Source organism: Opisthocomus hoazin, chromosome 7, assembly GCF_030867145.1.
Source record: "Opisthocomus hoazin isolate bOpiHoa1 chromosome 7, bOpiHoa1.hap1, whole genome shotgun sequence".
NCBI lineage: Eukaryota > Metazoa > Chordata > Aves > Opisthocomiformes > Opisthocomidae > Opisthocomus > Opisthocomus hoazin.
The window spans coordinates 58867588-58886374 of NC_134420.1; the positions used below are offsets into that span (position 1 = coordinate 58867588).

At 45.2% G+C, this 18787-nt stretch overlaps 1 protein-coding gene across 2 annotated transcripts in view; it reads left to right on the forward strand.

Annotated features, from left to right (window-relative positions):
• The first annotated feature begins 15826 nt into the window (after nucleotides 1-15826).
• Nucleotides 15827-18787, forward strand: part of VRK1 (VRK serine/threonine kinase 1) — a 37991-nt gene continuing 35030 nt past the window's right edge. The window contains exon 1 of one of the 2 annotated variants that reach the window (XM_075427030.1): nucleotides 15827-15910. Coding sequence is in view for 1 of the 2 variants with exons in the window: in XM_075427028.1 (XP_075283143.1) it covers nucleotides 15970-16219 (250 nt within the window). In the remaining variant the exon portion in view is untranslated. Of the gene's footprint in view, nucleotides 15911-15935; nucleotides 16220-18787 lie in introns of those variants that run through there. The other variant, XM_075427028.1, reaches the window with a different exon arrangement.

The window sequence follows — 18787 nt, forward strand, 5'->3', positions numbered from 1 at the left end:
ATGCATGTGATTAAATTCAGGGTGTGCTGGTGTAACGAAGGAGGGAATGTCAGTGGTAATTCACTGTATTTTTGTTAAATTTTGTTGAGCATTTCTTGCTCTTAGGTTGGAGTATATTGAAACCAATGAGACACCTAGTGGTAGCACTTGTTTAGAGCTTCTTAGTGCCATACGGGACTTGGAGAAAACGAGTTCTTATGCAAATCATACATTTCGTTACATGTCATGTAAATTTTATGTAGATTAGCATGGTCATGAACACCAGAACTGTGCAGTACAGCAGCATGACAGGAAGGATTCCATGATATGCTCCAGTACAGAAGAGCAGTAGTACTTTTTTCTTCTTCAGATGACTAGTTCTGGATAATAAAGCTCGCCAGAAGACAGAAAAGTGTCGACTATAATGAAATGCAGTGGTTTGGTTTTAGTTTTCATTGTATGGTAACTCCTTCTGACGAAACAGTCAATGACTTCCGCCCCTTCTTCTTCCTCAAAGAAAGTTCATATGAGACAATTAATCTGCCAAATACCAACTTATATGGATATGGATCAACTTTTGAGATGAAAAAGGATGCAATATGCACCAAATTTCTTTTTTTTTTTTTTTTTAACAATAAGCTCCTTGGACAAAAACTGTTGTGTCTAATCTTATAGAAGATCTTTGGTGTTTTAGGGTGTTGTTTAGAAATAAAAGAAAAATGTTACCTAGATGACAAATTTTTAGTGCACTCTCTGTCTGTAATTCTGTTCTTCCTACAAGCGTTGGTCAAACTGCTGGATAAAAGCAGAGGTGGGAAACTGTTATTTCCTAGCTTCAAATAATTCAAGGTGCTTTGCCAGACAGTATAATAGACTCAAAATTGTGTCCCTTCACTGGTCTGCCGATATCTGCTAACCTTGATATTTTGCCTGCCCATCTCTTCCACAAGTTTTACTGTCCTCTCAAATATCTTCCTTACAACTGGAAGATCCATTCCAGGCCAATACTCTTCCCCCGATCCAGATTTTATTCCCTTTTAAAAGCCTGTAACCACTGACTTGTCAGAAAACAGGTTACCTATATTCATTCTATTTTTGGGAGTGAGGAGACAGGGTAGAACAATTAACAGAAAGCTTTGGAATTTATTTGGTATTTACTGACTGTAATCACTTCCAACAAATGTTTTCCTCTGTATCTGCGTAACATTCAGTAAACTTTGCTTCCTACGCACATATAGATGGTAAAAATACATAAACAAAATGCAAAGTAATATAATGAAGTGAAATATAAATATATAAAGCTGGCATCCTCATTTATTTTCTGTGAAAGGAAATTCCGAAGATTGTTAGAGAAAGTAACAAATACATGCTGATTCTTTATTTTTCCCACCACACACATACATTTTCAAAAAGCAGGGGGAAAGATGCTATTTTTTTCTATTTTCAGGCAACAGAGTTAATGCTGCAATGTTTAAAAATGCACTGTAGAAAACCTACAACAGCCTGGTGACCTTGGAAATGATGGTGATGTCTTTAAGCAGCAGGAAATACGGAATTGTAGATAGGGAGTAACTATACAAGGTTTTGCAAGGCACGGAGCTCTGCCTGTCTGAATCAAAAGACAGTTAAGAAATATATAACCTCATTCTTCCTTGCATTTTTCTAGAGTCTAATCACTTTAACAAATCACTATTTGATCAGTAAGTCCATTGTCAAGGATAAGCTCACCTCATTCAAGAGATCTGTATCCTCTGAGCTACAAAGGACAGTAAATAATAAGTTTATAGATTCATGGTTTCTTATTTAAATAGTATGAAGTGAGAACACCACTACTATTTAGCAGAGAAGTGTTTGGAGGTATGCTAATGACCACAAGAAAATTTCAAACCTCCATAATGTGCTTTAATCACCAGCTGGAGATCAAAAGTCACCATGTGATTTTATACAGCATGGGCAGCTTCCAGAACTGCCTTATATGGAAAGAGATCAATGGTAAAATTGGTAGATACAGCAAAGCTTTTGCAATAAAAGCGTTTTATGTATCTTGTTCAAAGCATTTAAGTGCCTTTTAGATCACTGATTGAATCATAGACATTATAAAGTGGAACCTTTTAATACCAAAATAAATTTGCAGAATAAAATTCCATTATAGGAAAAAGCATTGCACTGCAACAGGACAGATAATAATTCTTTCACATGTAATGGGATATATGAAATGTTTGATGATAAACAGAAGTTCTTTGTATTGTTATAGTTAGACTCCATGTACTGTTGTTTGGATGCATGTGAATATATCTACAGCCTAGGATATACAGTGCTCCCCAGATAAAATGTGTGAATACCTACAAATACAGCTTCTAACTAAGATGTGTGAAGGCACCTCACATCCAAGACAGTTTGGTTGTTTATTTTTAAGTAGAAAAAACTGCCCATGCATATGAGTTTGGACCTTGACCAAAGGAAACATACAAACCCTTTAGAAACTCATGAAAGTCCTTTAATTTGGATTAATTTAATGCAGTTCAAACAAATCTAGTCTTAGAAGCTTCAAGTTCTTTAAAACGATTCCCTTTAACAGCTTCAAATCATGTCTGTTAGCATCACAAAACTTTCAGAACAAGTGAAACTTCCAATGGATCTGACTCTGTAACTTTTCCTCCACAGCATTTTAATTAATTCTTCTAATGCTCTATCCCCCTTCCATTAAATTATTGGGTCCTCTGTAGAGTTTGGACCTCTTCTTCCCCAGACTCTGTTCCTTCATTTAATTATTTAGGTTCTTAACTTGGGGAATGAATACAGAGGACATTTTCAAAGAGCTGTGAGATTTACAAAGACCTTTCCTGCCTCAGCATCTTAATTTTTAATTTAATATGTTTTGAATTAATTTAATATGTTTTGAATGGTATAATTCATAGTGTTTTTTAATTCGTAAAACAGAATTAGGAGTCAAGAAATTCAGGTCTTACTTTGACATTTATTACCAATTTCCTTTGTGTCCTGGGTTTGGCCAGGACAGGGTTAATTTTCACCGGACTCCAGGAAGGGGCACAGCCGGGGGGTGGGGGCTGACCCCACCTGGCCAAACAGAGCCCGGTATTCCATACCATGTGACGTCACGCTGGGTTCCGGTGGGGGGGGGGTGTGGCGGGAACTCACTCGCGGCTCGGGAGCGTGCGGCGCCGGTGCGGTCCAAGAGAGCGGGTCTGTTTTTGTCGTGTTTTCTCCTTATCTGTATCGTTGTTGTTCCTGTTTCCCTCTGTTTGCTGTTCTGTTAAACTGCCCTTATCCCGACCCACCGGTTTCTGCCTGTTTCTTTTCATTCTCCTCCGCACGCCAGCAGGGGGAGGGGCGGCCGCATGGCGCTTTTGTTGCTGGCGGCAGCCGAAACCAAAACATTAAATTGGCGCCCAAGCGTGGGGCGGGGATAACGGCAGGGCTGAGCAGCGGGTGTTAAAACAGCTTTCTTAGATTTTGTTAAATTTTGTTATACACATTTTTCTGTGTTAAGTAGTCGCCGGTAAAAAAAAAAAAAAAACAAAAAATGTTTCTGACTTTGATCAAGTGGCTCTGCTATGTAAATCCGTACTTGCACTATGTGTTCATTGCCATGCTGTTCATCATGGCTGGGAAAAAGATCAGGATGATGATTTTCCTCTACTGTACGATATTGACTTATGACATGATAACATCACTGTGCATGAAATTAGGCTTGTATTTGCATGCGGCACTGCGGTCATTTCCACACCTCGGATCCTATGTCTTAGAATTTGTGAATAATCAAACCCAGTCTGTGGGGAAAACCGAAGGGGATACCTTCCCCCACTCTTTCGCCCCCCCTCTTTCCCTCAGGCTGGTCCTAACGGCTTTTGAGAATTTCGAGTACCCGTGGGATGCTCAGGCCAGCACTCTCCTATTGTTCTGCCTCCTGAATGGGTTTTGGGCCTTGTTTAGGGTTAAGCAAGTCGTTAAGAACATGGTGCAGAGACCTGCCCTGGGGCTGGATAGCTGTGAGTGGCTGGGTGTGTGGGACAGCATGGGCAAGTACCTAGGGCAGTGGGCACCTCCGGTGTTTTTTAAACTCACCCCTGAGGAAGTACAGGATCCGGACAAACTAGTAAAATATCTGCAAAAAGTGTGCTGCCACCCTGGGAACTCCAGAGAGACACAGATCACCGCAACGTGCTGGGGTCTGGCCCATGCCTACCGAGCCCTGTTCAACACTGTTCAGTGCCTTAAAGGGGAAAGGGGGGGAAAAGAATCGGCAGGCACTGCGGCTGGCACTGCCCCCCCAGCCGGCCCTGCAGCCCCTCCAGCCCAGCAGGCAGTCCCAGCCCCCCTGCCACAGCTGCAGGGTCTGCCTCGGTTTCCCCAGCGGGCACAGCAGCTGCTCCAGCCCCAGCTCCAGCTGCAGGCAGCACAGCTGAGCCCAATGACCAACCTGTGCAGGTAGCAGTCGCCCCCGTAAAACTAAAGAAAGACGCAAAGAGAGCAGATCGCTCCGGGAGGGATGACGATGAGCCAGGGTCATCGCGGGTGATAGAGACAGAGATCATCACCTGGTCCCTGTCCCTGGGGGAGCTGCGAGACATGCGGAAAGACTTCAGCCGCCACCCAGGCGAGCACATTGCCACCTGGCTGCTGCGGTGCTGGGATAACGGGGCCAGCAGCTTGGAGTTAGAGGGCAAGGAAGCCAAGCAGCTGGGATCCCTGGCCAGGGATGGGGGCATTGACAAGGCCATTGGGAAAAAGGAACAAGTCCTCAGCCTCTGGAGGAGACTTCTGTTAGGTGTGAGGGAGAGGTACCCCTTCAGCGAGGATTTTGTATGCTACCCTGGCAAGTGGACCAATATGGAAAGGGGTATTCAGTACTTGAGGGAATTAGCTGTGAGGGAGCTGGTTTACTGTGACACAGACGATGAGCAGGTACCCACAGACCCAGATGAACTCCAGTGCTCACAATCCATGTGGAGGAAGTTTGTGCGGAGCGCACCATCCTCACATGCCAACTCACTGGCAGTTGTAAACTGGAAAGGTAAAGAGGCACCAACAGTGGATGAGGTGGCTGTCAGACTCCGGCAATATGAGGAAAGCCTCTCTTCCTCCCTTGTCTCAGCTGTGAATAAATTGTCCCAGCAGTTCCAGTAATTCAAAGAGGATATGTCCTACTCCCCACCTGTGCGGGCCCGCATCTCAGCTATTAGGGGCAAGCGTTTCTCTGCTCAGGAGAGAGAGTACAGAGGCTACACACCACGGGGCACCCTGTGGTTCTACCTGCGTGACCATGGAGAGGACATGAGGAAGTGGGATGGAAAACCCACCTCAAGCCTAGAGGCACAAGTGTGTGAGTTGCGAGGTAAGGCAATCGCAAAAGGGGATTCTATTAGGAAAAATGCCGCTCCAGTTTCCAGCAGCCAGCTCTCCAGACCAGGTAGACAGTTTGATCTTGATTCCGATCCTCTGGAAGGGACCTCCAAGTCATTCTTACAGCAGGTGAGCAGCAAATTCTCTGACCAGGATTAGAGGGGCCCTGCCTCCAGCCAGCTGGAGGAAAGGGACAACCGTGTTTATTGGACGGTGTGGATTCGGTGGCCTGGCACGTCAGATCCACAAGAGTATAAAGCTCTAGTGGACACTGGTGCACAGTGTACTTTAATGCCATCAGAGTTCAAAGGGTCAGAGTCCATTTGCATTTCAGGAGTGACAGGGAGGTCCCAAGAGCTGGGTGTATTGGAGGCTGAAGTGAGCCTCACTGGGCAGGAGTGGCAGAAGCACCCCATTGTAACTGGCCCCGAGGCTCCGTGCATCCTTGGGATAGACTATCTTAGGAGAGGCTATTTCAAGGACCCAAAGGGGTATCGGCGGGCTTTTGGCATAGCTGCTGTGGAGACGGAAGAAATTAAACAGCTGTCCATTTTGCCTGGTCTCTCGGAGGATCCTTCCGTTGTGGGGTTGCTGAGGGTTGAAGAACAACAGGTACCTATCGCAACCACAACGGTGCACCGGCGACAGTATCGTACCAACCAAGACTCCCTTCTCCCCATTCATCAGCTGATCCGCCAGCTGGAGAGTCAAGGAGTGATCAGCAAAACTTGCTCACCCTTTAATAGTCCCATATGGCCAGTGAGAAAATCTACTGGAGAGTGGAGACTGACACCCGTGGCCTGAATGAAGTCACACCACCGCTGAGTGCTGCCGTGCCAGACATGCTAGAACTTCATTATCAGCTGGAGTCAAAGGCAGCCAAGTGGTATGCTACAATTGACATCACTAATGCATTCTTCTCCATCCCTTTGGCAGCAGAGTGCAGGCCACAGTTTGCTTTCACCTGGAGGGGCATCCAGTACACCTGGAATCGACTGCCCCAGGGGTGGAAACACAGTCCCACCATTTGCCATGGACTAATCCAGACTGCACTAGAACAGGGTGAAGCCCGAGAACATCTGCAGTACATCGATGACATCATTGTATGGGGTGACACAGCGGAGGAAGTTTTTGAGAAAGGGGAGAAAATAGTTCAGATCCTTCTGAAAGCCGGTTTCGCCATAAAGCGAAGTAAAGTCAAGGGACCTGCGCAAGAGATCCAGTTTTTGGGAATAAAATGGCAGGATGGGCGCCGTCAAATCCCAATGGATGTCATCAACAAAATAGCAGCCATGTCCCCACCAACCAGCAAAAAGGAAGCACAGGCCTTCTTAGGTGTTGTGAGTTTTTGGAGGATGCACATCCCAAATTACAGACAGATTGTAAGTCCTCTGTACCACATGACCGGGAAGAAGAATGATTTTGAATGGGGCCCTGAGCAACGACAGGCATTTGAACAAATTAAACGGGAGATAGTTCATGCCGTAGCCCTTGGTCCAGTCCGGTCAGGGCAAGATGTTAAAAACGTGCTGTACACCGCAGCCGGGGAGAATGGCCCAACCTGGAGTCTCTGGCAGAAAGCACCAGGGGAGACTCAAGGTCGACCCCTGGGGTTCTGGAGCCGGGGATACAAAGGATCCGAGGCCCGCTATACTCCCACTGAAAAAGAGATTCTGGCAGCATATGAAGGCGTTCGAGCTGCTTCAGAAGTGGTGGGCACTGAAGCACAGCTCCTCCTAGCTCCACAATTGCCGGTCCTGGGCTGGATGCTCAAAGAGAGGGTCCCCTCTACGCATCATGCCACCGATGCTACGTGGAGTAAGTGGGTCGCGCTGATCACCCAGCGCGCCCGAATGGGAAACCCCAGTCGCCCAGGAATTCTGGAGGTAATCATGGACTGGCCAGAAGGCAAAGATTTCAGAGCATCGCCAGAGGAGGAGGTGGCATGTGCTGAAGAGGCCCCACTGTATAACCAGCTGCCAGAAGATGAGAAACAGTATGCCCTGTTCACGGATGGGTCCTGTCGCATTGTGGGGAAGCAGCAGAGGTGGAAGGCTGCTGTGTGGAGCCCTACACGACAAGTCGCGGAAACGGCCGAGGGAGAAGGTGAGTCCAGCCAGTTTGCAGAGGTGAAAGCCATCCAGCTGGCTTTAGACGTTGCCAGTCGAGAGAAGTGGCCAGTGCTCTGTCTTTACACTGACTCTTGGATGGTGGCCAATGCCTTGTGGGGGTGGCTGCAGCAATGGAAGAAGAACAACTGGCAGCGCAGAGGCAAACCTATCTGGGCTGCCCCATTGTGGCAAGATATTGCTGCCCGGCTGGAGCAGTTGGTTGTAAAAGTCCGTCACGTGGACGCCCACGTCCCTAAGAGTCGGGCCACTGAAGAACATCAAAACAACCACCAGGTAGATCAGGCTGCTAAGATTGAAGTGGCTCAGGTGGATCTGGACTGGCAACATAAGGGTGAACTGTTTATAGCTCGGTGGGCCCATGACACCTCGGGCCACCAAGGAAGAGACGCGACATACAGATGGGCTCGTGACCGAGGGGTGGACTTGACCATGGACACTATCGCACAGGTTATCCATGAATGTGAGACATGCGCTGCAATCAAGCAAGCCAAGCGGGTAAAGCCTCAGTGGTATGGAGGACGATGGCTAAAATATAAATACGGGGAGGCTTGGCAGATTGACTACATCACACTGCCACAAACCCGCCAAGGCAAGCGCTATGTGCTCACAATGGTGGAGGCCACCACCGGATGGCTGGAAACCTACCCTGTGTCCCATGCCACTGCCCGGAATACCATCCTGGGCCTGAAAAAACAAGTCCTGTGGCGACATGGCACTCCCGAAAGAATCGAGTCGGACAACGGGACTCACTTTCGCAACAGCCTCATAGACACCTGGGCCAAAGAACACGGTATCGAGTGGGTGTATCACATCCCCTACCATTCACCAGCCTCTGGAAAGATCGAACGTTACAATGGGCTGCTAAAAACCACTTTGAGGGCAATGGGGGGCGGGACTTTCAAAAATTGGGATACCCATTTAGCAAAGGCCACCTGGTTGGTTAACACCAGGGGATCCACCAACCGGCCTGGTCCTGCCCAGTCAAAACCTCAGCGCCCCGTAGAAGGGGATAAAGTCCCTGTAGTGCACAGGCGGAACGTGTTAGGGAAGACAGTTTGGGTTAGTCCTGCCTCGGGCAAAGGCAAGCCCGTCCGCGGGATTGCCTTTGCTCAAGGACCTGGGTGTACCTGGTGGGTAATGCGGAAGGATGGGGAAGTCCGATGTGTACCTCATGGGGATTTGATTTTGGGCGAGAATAGTCCATAAATAAATTGTACAAAGTTAATTGTTAAATAACCCTGTCACTGTCTGTTATCACTGTTGTTATATGTTGTACCAGTAGTAGCATAGTAAGAATCGTCCAGATTAAAGAAGGATGGACTTTTCTCGATGAAAACCTAGCAGAGCACAGCGATGATGGAACTGGACCTGGTTTTCAACAACTGGCATCCAGCAACTTCATCAAGATCAACATCTCCTGCAGACTGTGGGCACGGGCCACACCAGATACATCAGCCGTGAGCTCTGGATGCAGCAAGTGACCGCCCATCACCACACATCACCTCCCCTGCCACGGAAGACCATTACGACAGATGGAGCCTGAAGTCATGGATTAAATGAACTCGACGGACACTTTAGAGTGATGATCCATAGACTAAGGGAATGATATCTGGAGACAGGAGAAGTGGTGGTGATCAGCTGGACAATGGGGGACCTGGACATGACGTAGATGGTATGGAATAAGGGGTGGATAATGTCCTGGGTTTGGCCAGGACAGGGTTAATTTTCACCGGACTCCAGGAAGGGGCACAGCCGGGGGGTGGGGGCTGACCCCACCTGGCCAAACAGAGCCCGGTATTCCATACCATGTGACATCACACTGGGTTCCGGTGGGGGGGCGGCGCAGTGGGAACTCACTTGCGGCTCGGGAGCATGCGGCGCCGGTGCGGTCTGGGAGAGCAGGTCTGTTTTTGTCGTGTTTTCTCCTTATCTGTATCGTTGTTGTTCCTGTTTCCCTCTGTTTGCTGTTCTGTTAAACTGCCCTTATCTCGACCCACCGGTTTCTGCCTGTTTCTTTTCATTCTCCTCCGCATGCCAGCAGGGGGAGGGGCGGCCGCGTGGCGCTTTTGTTGCCGGCGGCAGCCGAAGCCAAAACACTTTGTCATGTCAAGCTAAACAAACTTCACTCAGCATCTCTGTGTCTGATTCTTCATCTGTAATAAGGGGTAAATATTTATTTGGTGAAGTGATTCTTTATTAAATTCTTTAAGAACTTGATCCTATCATGAAATAATATTGTACCTTCCTTTGGTGAGCAAAACTTAGGTGACAGCCTTATCTCATGTAACTTTTTAGACAGATGTGTAGTAACTCTATTGAGCAAATAAACTGTCTCATCAAATAGACTGAATATTCAAAATAATAGTTGATGCTCTCTGGTTTCTTATTCACTGCATTCTGAAGGAATTAATAAACAAAAATTTAAATTCCTACCTAAACAAATACAAAAAATAATGTAACTTGTAAAGATACCTGGAAAGATCTTAAACACATGGCAAAACCAATTATATTGCTAGCTATGTTTTACCAACACTCAGACACAATAGGATGTTGTACTGGTCTCCTACGATACACACAAGCTCTGAGGTTACTGGGCAGATCATCTTAAATACTATGAAAATGTACGTTAATGGATGAATAAAGACAACTCCAGAGAGCCATACTGCTATTCTTAGAGAATAATGATTACCCTTTTAAAATTTAAGCAAAGCACATTAGAGGAAAAAACCCACACCCTTCGTTTAATTTACACACATCTTTCCACTGAGGAAAACAGTGTGAAATGTGAATGAGAGGAAAAAAAGAAAGTTTACAGTAACCACATTTTTCCCCTGGTGTCAGTATACTCACACTACAGGGTAACACACAGATATGATGGGAAGCATAATTCTTTGTACACCACAGTAGGTACACTGGGCGGATGGTAACACAAGGCTACTGAGTCAAGAACTGCTTCTTGGAATGTGATCACACCACTGTTCCTTCTCAAACTGCTTATGGCCTCTGACCACCAACTTTTTAGCAAAACTTCTTAGGTCTAGCACTTCAGGAGGACTGTAATTTGAAGCAAATACTGTGGTGATTTTAGCAACAGTAGTCTCTGATCTCTACTCCCATCTGAGCTCCTCGAACCCCAGTTAGGACAGCCAAGTGCAGTGCATGTGTACTCTTTCATCAAGCATCTGTGGTGGCACAGTCTCCTCATTCATTTTGGAATTGTCTGCTGATTGTTTCTTAATTTTTTTTTTAATTTTGCTTTTTTTAAAGCATTGTGTGTAGTATGTAGTTTGTGCAATGTATAAGGATTTTTCTCATTTGACGAAGCAGAAGAATAAAAGGACTGCAGAAAGGGAATACATGCTGGAGTTCTGAGCCATTTAATTCTGTAATTTTTGGAAGACTGGAAATGTGAAGAACATCGTGTAAAAATACCACTGCAGTCTTTAATAACTTTTAAATCCAAAGATCATTTAATGTTTCTGTAAAGAAGTAAACAACAATATTGTGAGGTTTTATGGTAATCATTTTCAAGAACAAAACTTTAATGAAATGTATTATTTTTGCATTTCTAGATTGTTGCTTGTTTACTTGCATCTGTATGTGGAAATGCATGTGTGCATGTTTTGCTCCAATATTCCCTTCCGATATCTGCAGAACTTTAGTCCATGAATCACAGCCTGAAAACCCCTATGGTAAAACAGAATGAGCAAGTATAACACACCATCTCACTACCCACAAACATTTCGCATTCTCTTCTTTGGTTATTTTTACTGGAAGCCTCACATTCATGTATTCATAGAATCACAGAATAGTTGGGGTTGGCAGGGACCTTTAAAGTTCCAGCCTTTAAAGGTCCAAACCATCTAGTATAACCCCCCTGGAGTGAGCAGGGCCATCTTCAACTCGATCAGGCTGCTCAGAGCCCTGTTCAACCTGACCTGGAATGTTCCCAGGGATGGGGCATCTACCACCTCTCTGGGCAACCTGTGCCAGTGTTCCACCACCCTCACTGCAAAAAATTTCCTCCTGCTATCCAGTCTAAATCTACCCTCTTTTAGTTTAAAAACACTACCCCTTGTTCTATCACTACAGGCCCTACTAAAAAATTTGTCCCATTCCTGTGCTGCATTCTACCCAAACTTGTGAAGGGTTACAGTGGGTCTGAACCCACTTAAGAGATTTGGGCTACATTTCTGACCTTGCCTAATAATCTCTGAAGACCTTAAGCAAATACTGTAATCAGTCTAGCCTCAGTTTTCTTACTGTGGAATGAAATTGTAAGGCTAAATCATTTGGAACATTTAACATTTTTTTTCTTTTTCTTTTGGTGAGGTAGGAGGATTAAAATTTTCTTTGTTCTATTTTGAGTCTTTTGAGGAACATTCTTAATATTCTCCTAGTAATGAAAATGTAACTTGCATGTCTTCTGGAACTGATGAGTGCATGCAGCTCTCCCGAAAGAACAGCGATTTGTGAAATGGCTATTCTCCATTTACTGTGGAGATTCGCCAAAAACTTTTAAGGTTAATCAATCTAGGTTATTTTATGAGATGCTGGTTTAGAAGAATTTATACTGCAGTTTGATCACTATCTCTTCAGATGTCCTTTTCAAGCCGTATTCAAAATGTGATAGTTTTTGTCCCATTGCTAAATTAAAAGTGTCTAACAGCTTATATACTACAGTACAGTATATAATGCATATTTATTACTATTTAAAAGCAGAATTTGAACTGTTCTTAACAGCTGTATCTGTAGTGCACACATAGATTGGATTGCCCATTTCACTTAAGACTAGAGATCTTTCAATAAAAGATATAAGGTCCTCTCTCTGGAGAAGAATCAAACACAATTATCAAACCTAAAATAATTCTTAAAGCATACTTGAAAGTTGTAGTCAGCACATTCCAGGAATGCTCTTACTACACATGACAGTGAAGGATGATATTAAGAAACCCATTCAACACTTTCGACTGTTTGGTCAATACTTGCTGTTCTGAGATATAGTCAAATAATGGACAGTATATAAGAAACATCTGAGAAAAGTTGTGGCCACTTCAGATTTGGTTAATATTTGAAGAATCTCCAGCTGTAGCAGTATTAAAGCAAACTGGCTAAACAAAAATCCAGCCCTTTACTGTATGGAAACATAATATATGACAGCCTCTGCCCTGATAGCTTATTGGCAGAGTCTTTCTGTTTTTGTTTATAAGAAGTAGGATTGGTACACTGAAACTGTGCCTTTTGCTTAAAACTGAACTGATTATTCTGGCCTCACTGAGAAAAGTCAGAGGCACAATGAGATCTGTCTGGGTTTCTCTCTTCATGCAAAAAAACAAATATTTTTTGGCCAAACTTCTAGATTAGGATAGTAGAGTTTACTTTAGATCTCTATGGCTTCATTGTTAAGAGTGTTTTCAGACTGACATCCTGATGCTTTTCACTAAAGGAATGCATGGAATATCTATTAAATTCTTAATTTTATTTTCTATATCAGAACCTTAAACTGTTTTCATGATCCCAGTAATCTGATATTAAAGTGAATAGTATATTAAAGAGAACAATATTGAAGAGAAGGTGAAATTCTATCATGTGTGGTAGTTTCCTCCACTTCTTTCAAACCTTTTGGTCTTTCCTATGAGCAGTAATGCCCTACAACATTAAGAACAGCTCAGATTATTGAAGTTCTGTAGGAATCGTGGTATATGTTTCTATTGTTCCTAATGTAGCCCAGGTTTTCAAAGAAATATTCAGTGCAGGCACTATCATGATGAGCATACTGTGGAATTACAGAATCATAGAATCACAGAATGGTAGGGGTTGGAAGGGACCTCTGTGGGTCATCTAGTCCAACCCCCCTGCCAAAGCAGGGTTACCTACAGTAGGCTGTAGAGGACCTTGTCCAGGCGGGTCTTGAATATCTCCAGAGAGGGAGACTCCACAACCTCCCTGGGCAGCCTGTTCCAGTGCTCCGTCACGCTCAGAGGGAAGAAGTTCTTCCTCATGTTCAGACGGAACTTCCTGTGCTTCAGTTTGTGCTCATTGCCCCTTGTTCTGTCGCTGGGCACTACTGAAAAGAGCTTGGCCCCATCCTCCTGACACCCACCCTTCAGATATTTGTAAGTATATATTAGGTCCCCTCTCAGCCTTCTCTTCTTCAGGCTGAACAAGCCCAGCTCCCTCAGCCTCCCCTTGCAGGAGAGATGTTCCAGTCCCCTCACCATCCTCGTAGCCCTCCGCTGGACTCTCTCCAGTAGCTCCTCATTTTTCTTGAACTGGGGAGCCCAGAACTGGACACAGTACTCCAGATGAGGCCTCACCAGGGCAGTGTAGAGGGGAAGAAGAACCTCCCTTGTCCTGCTGGCCACACTCCTCCTAATGCACTCCAGGATGCCATTGGCCCTCTTGGCAGCCAGGGCACACTGCTGGCTCATGGTCAACCTGTCGTCCACCAGGACACCCATGTCCCTCTCCGCAGAGCTGCTCTCCAGCAGGTCCACCCCAAACCTGTACTGGTGCATGGGGTTGTTCCTCCCCAGGTGCAGGACCCTGCATTTGCCTTTGTTGAACCTCATCAGGTTCCTCTCTGCCCAACTTTCCAGCCTGTCCAGGTCACGCTGAATGGCAGCACAGCCTTCTGGTGTATCTACCACTCCTCCCAGTTTGGTGTCATCAGCAAACTTGCTGAGGGTACATTCTAACTCTTCATCCAGGTCGTTGATGAAGAAGTTAAACAAGACTGGGCCCAGTACTGACCCCTGAGGAACACCACTAGTTACCAGCCTCCAACTAGACTCCGTGCCACTGATGACAAACCTCTGAGTTCTGCCATTCAGCCAGTTCTCAATCCATCTCACTGACCACTCATCCAGCCCATACTTCCTGAGCTTCCCTAGGAGGATATTATGGGAGACTGTGTCGAAAGCCTTGCTGAAGTCTAGGTAGACAACATCCATGGCTCTCCCTTCATCTACCCAGCCAGTCATGTCATCGTAGAAAGCTATCAGATTGGTCAGGCATGATTTCCCCTTGGTGAATCCATGCTGACTACTCCTGATAACCTTCTTTTCCTCCACTTGCTTGATGATGACCTCCAGGATAAGCTGCTCCATCACCTTTCTCGGGATGGAGGTGAGGCTGACCGGCCTGTAGTTCCCTGGGTCCTCCTGCTTGCCCTTTTTGAAGACTGGAGTGACATTGGCCTTTCTCCAGTCCTCGGGCACCTCTCCTGTCCTCCAGGACCTCTCAAAGATGATGGAGAGTGGCTCAGCATATGACAGCTCTTAGTCAGTTTTGAGCTATTTAGTACTTCTAGAACTGCAGCATGTTAAGACGGTGGCCATGAAAACATAACACTTATTGTAAAGGTTTAAAACCCCCAGCAAATTAACAACACAAAGACATCACTGTTTTCTTTTCCTGCCTCACCCTGTAAGTCCCGTTTTGTCATCTTTAATCTTCCATGCCTGTCTCCCACTTCACAGCTCAGCAGAAGCAAGTGTGGGTGTGCACTCATTTGTGCTTGACAGCAAAAGAAGGAGATGTCGTGATACCAGATGACAAATGGATCAGACCTGCTAGGTGAACCAATGCTGTATGATTTGACTTGGGCCTGAACAAAAGGAGATTGGGATGGGGAGAAAAGAGAATCAGAAGGAGAAAGAGTCAGAATCTATGCTGACCCTTTGAAGGCATGGGTTCTTTTTCACGAAACTTTGCAATTATTATTAATTTTGCAAATGTTCTTGTGCTGTCAAACCAATTGAAGTCTCACAGAACCCGTTAAAAAAAAAATCAGTCAAAGCCAAACAAACACAGGCTTTGTCCCAGAGTAGACAGAAAGCTTCTTCAGAGCAGGGAGAAGCTCCATTGCACAACTGTGAGACAGTAGTAGGTAAAATCATGAAAGGGTCTGACAGGTAAGTAGGTAAAATCATGAGGTATTTAATGCTTTGTAATGAGGTAATGTGCACCCACAGCCTCTGGTGCTGAGGGGCTCGGTTTTGGCGTGGGCACCAGCCATACAAGATGGAGAAACTTATCCCCCTCCCCAGACATCCGGTGGCCTGCGTCTTGCCCTGTCTCCCACTCAGGGGTTATGGCCACAGGGTCTCAGCCTGACGAAGGCCTTTCCAAACCTATCTTAGCTTAAAACGCCGAGATTTTGTACTAAAATACGTCGCCTCTTGGCCCATCGCGGGCGCGGTGCCTGCCGGGTGGTGTAGTCCGTGACCTCCGCCGGCGACGGACTACACCTCCCGGCAGGCACCGCGCCCAAAGGCGGGGCGAGGGCGGGCACCCCAGGCACGGCGGACCAATGGGCGCGGGCGATGCTGGGAGGTGAGCGCCGGGGCGGGCGCGCTGCCTCAGGGCACTTCGCAGTGCGGGAATTTCGGTCGGGGCGGAAGGACCGGCGGCCGGGCCTGGGCACAGAGGAGGTATTTGAAGCCGGCGTCTGCGTGTAGGGTGGTTTTTTTTTTTTGAGGAGGCGAATTTTATGGTGCTGTTTCGCCTCCCCTTCCGCCTGCCGTGCGTCCCCGGCCCTTCTAGCGGCTTGCGGCCCGGTTTTCCCGCTTCCCTCGCTGAGGAGGCTGGTGGTACCGCCGAGGCCCGCTCGGGCCCTCTTGCTCCCGCTTGTCTGCTACCAGGGGTGGGGAAGGCACCCTCCCTGCTCCCTCTCGTCCCAGCCCGTGGCGCCGAAGACATCTCCTTGGGCCGGCAGGGAGGGAAAGCATGGGGGCATGTGGGTAAGAGCTCCCTCAGCTTCACTTCTGGGTTCTGCTGCACTCCCGCTTCCCTTGCCTTCGTGGGCTGTTGGTTCTAAAGCTGCCTTTGGTGGTAGCGGCCTAAGTTGCTTTCCTTCGTGTTTGGGTTTTTGTGGGGTTTTTTTAGCACTAAGGCGTGGTAGGGGAGGCTGAGTAAAAGCTATACTCTTTGCCACTTAAAGGTTCGTCACCTTCAGGAACATACCAGTGTGTCTAACAAACAAAATAACACCTTGGTTGGGAGTTATTCCCGAGTTTTGTTTTAAAATAAACGTAATATTTATTTTTTTAAAAATACAAACCTACAAATCACAAATTAAAATCTCCAATTTTAGGATCAGGGCAGCCCTGTTTTGTAAGAACTGAGCTGTACTGGTTTCTGTCGGTGAGTGGTTGTGGTTTTTCTTCGCTTCCTATTTCTCGCCATTTGCCTTGTGTAAGGCTTGTGCGATTGCGGGCAGGGTGAATCCTGTTGTTTTGTTTGGTCTTCAGTTAGTGCTTAAGGTTTTTATTCATAGGGAATCCACAGGCCCTTTTTATTATTAGCAAAAATATAAATGCTGTTCTGAAGCTTCCTGAAGCTATTACTGTATCAGAAGACTTGTGCCTTTCACTGTAGGAATAAGCTGTCCACCTAATTCTTGGGGATGGTCCCCAAATAAGGTACGATTCCTGATGAATTTCAGAGCTGTTGATTTTTATACAGTGTGACTAACTATCAAAAAGCCTTTAAGTGTCTCACATGCATAGGTACTTGCTGTTAGTTTGGAGTGACAGATGATTTGGCACCTTATAAAGCTCACTGTGTTTTTTATTTCAATAACTCTCCGAGTGATGCTCAGGATTTTCGGGAGAACCTGAAATACTGTTCAAAACAAGACAATGTATTTCTTGACAAGGCAATTTAAAATTAGTTAGCAACACGGTAATTATTCTTGTAAATGACTGTTCCCTATCTCTGAACAAGCTGCATTCTGGCATTTTAGAAAGTCTGCCACACAGCAGTGTGTTTAAAAAAAATTTAAAAAGTTCAGTTGGCCCCGTATAGTGCTATCGTGACGAAACGCTGCTCATTAATTGTGATCCATCAATGTACATTTATTCATTTTGTCTGAGAAGTAGTTTTCTTAGTTCTTGAGGACAGAACTCTAACTCCTCTTCTTTCATAAGTGCCATTACTTGTCAGATGCCTTAATCACCAGGAAATGAGACTATAGCAATACTCAAAAATGTTACACAACGAAAGACCAGTCACAGAAAGTCCAACTTATACAAGAAAGTCTTTGTTCGCTATTTATATCACTTGGTATTACAAGTCATTGATACTTCAAGTACTTTTTTTTTTTTTGTGGTCCCTCCTATGAAACAGTTCTACAGTATTCGGGTGTCTTAAAGTGTCATGTTCTTTCCCTTGCACTCCTTGAGCAAAAACTTCTTTTTGTTTTTTGACTGTCTTTATTTCCTTTTTTGCAGGCAGAGTTAGATGTTTTGCTGTGACTGATGAACAGTATTAATGATGCATAGATTTCAGGTCTTGCTGGGACTACCTATTCAAGAAGAGGAGCACAGGTCACCAGCATGCCTTCTCTGTGCTGGGAATGAAAATAGGTCCTACTGAGATAAACAGCCATAAAAATGGCAATTTCCAGAGAATAAAAGAGGAGGATCAGGAAGAAACCAGTCTGACTTGCCACACAGCAGAAAGACTTATTTCAACATAAATTTGATTTATATTAATTTTGGAGTTTTATTGAGAATGGATGCCAACACAAATTGAGAAGTGGCTATTCACATTTATTCTAAGAGTTCAAGTATCGCTAGAGCAGCAACCATTGCAGACAACATTTGTAAAGATAACACCACTAATAGCACTATTGATGCAAAATTGTCTGCATATCTCAAGTACAGTGTATTCAACTTCTTCCAAGATGTTTTATTAGGGAGTAGCAGGAGAAATAGCCTTTGTAGTACTAAGAGGCTTTTGGAGAGAGTTTAGACAAATAGACTGTTATTCATGCTTGTTGGTAGCAAAATCTTTGTGTTGAGCATATTGTAGCCACATAAAATGCTGCTGTTTACAATCATGCACCTTGAAAATTGTTCTTGTGAGATACCTTAGCTAAGTAGGGTCAGATCTGTTTGATACCTGAATGATAGTATAGTACTTGACATCTGTGGCACTCTGTTTCCAAGAACTTCAGTATGGTTGCAGGCACTAATGAATTAAGCTTCACAATACCTGTGGGATAGAAAATATTTCCATTTAGTGATGGGGAGAGCTAACCAAGATGCAGGAAAGTTAAAGGTGATTTTTTTTTGTGAGTGTGTAAGTGAATTTTTAAAGGTGATTTTAGGGAGAAGTGGATGACTTTATTCCAGTTGTGCAATGTACAGTAGGCAGCTCTATGTTGTGTTTGCTGCTTCATAAGTTTCCTGACAAACCCTTCATCTTTGCTGTATTGTGAGTTGAAAAGCACATAGAATGATAGAGTTTGCACCAAAATGTCGTTACCTATTTTCATTATTTTTTGTCTTTTTTTTTCCTGGTGC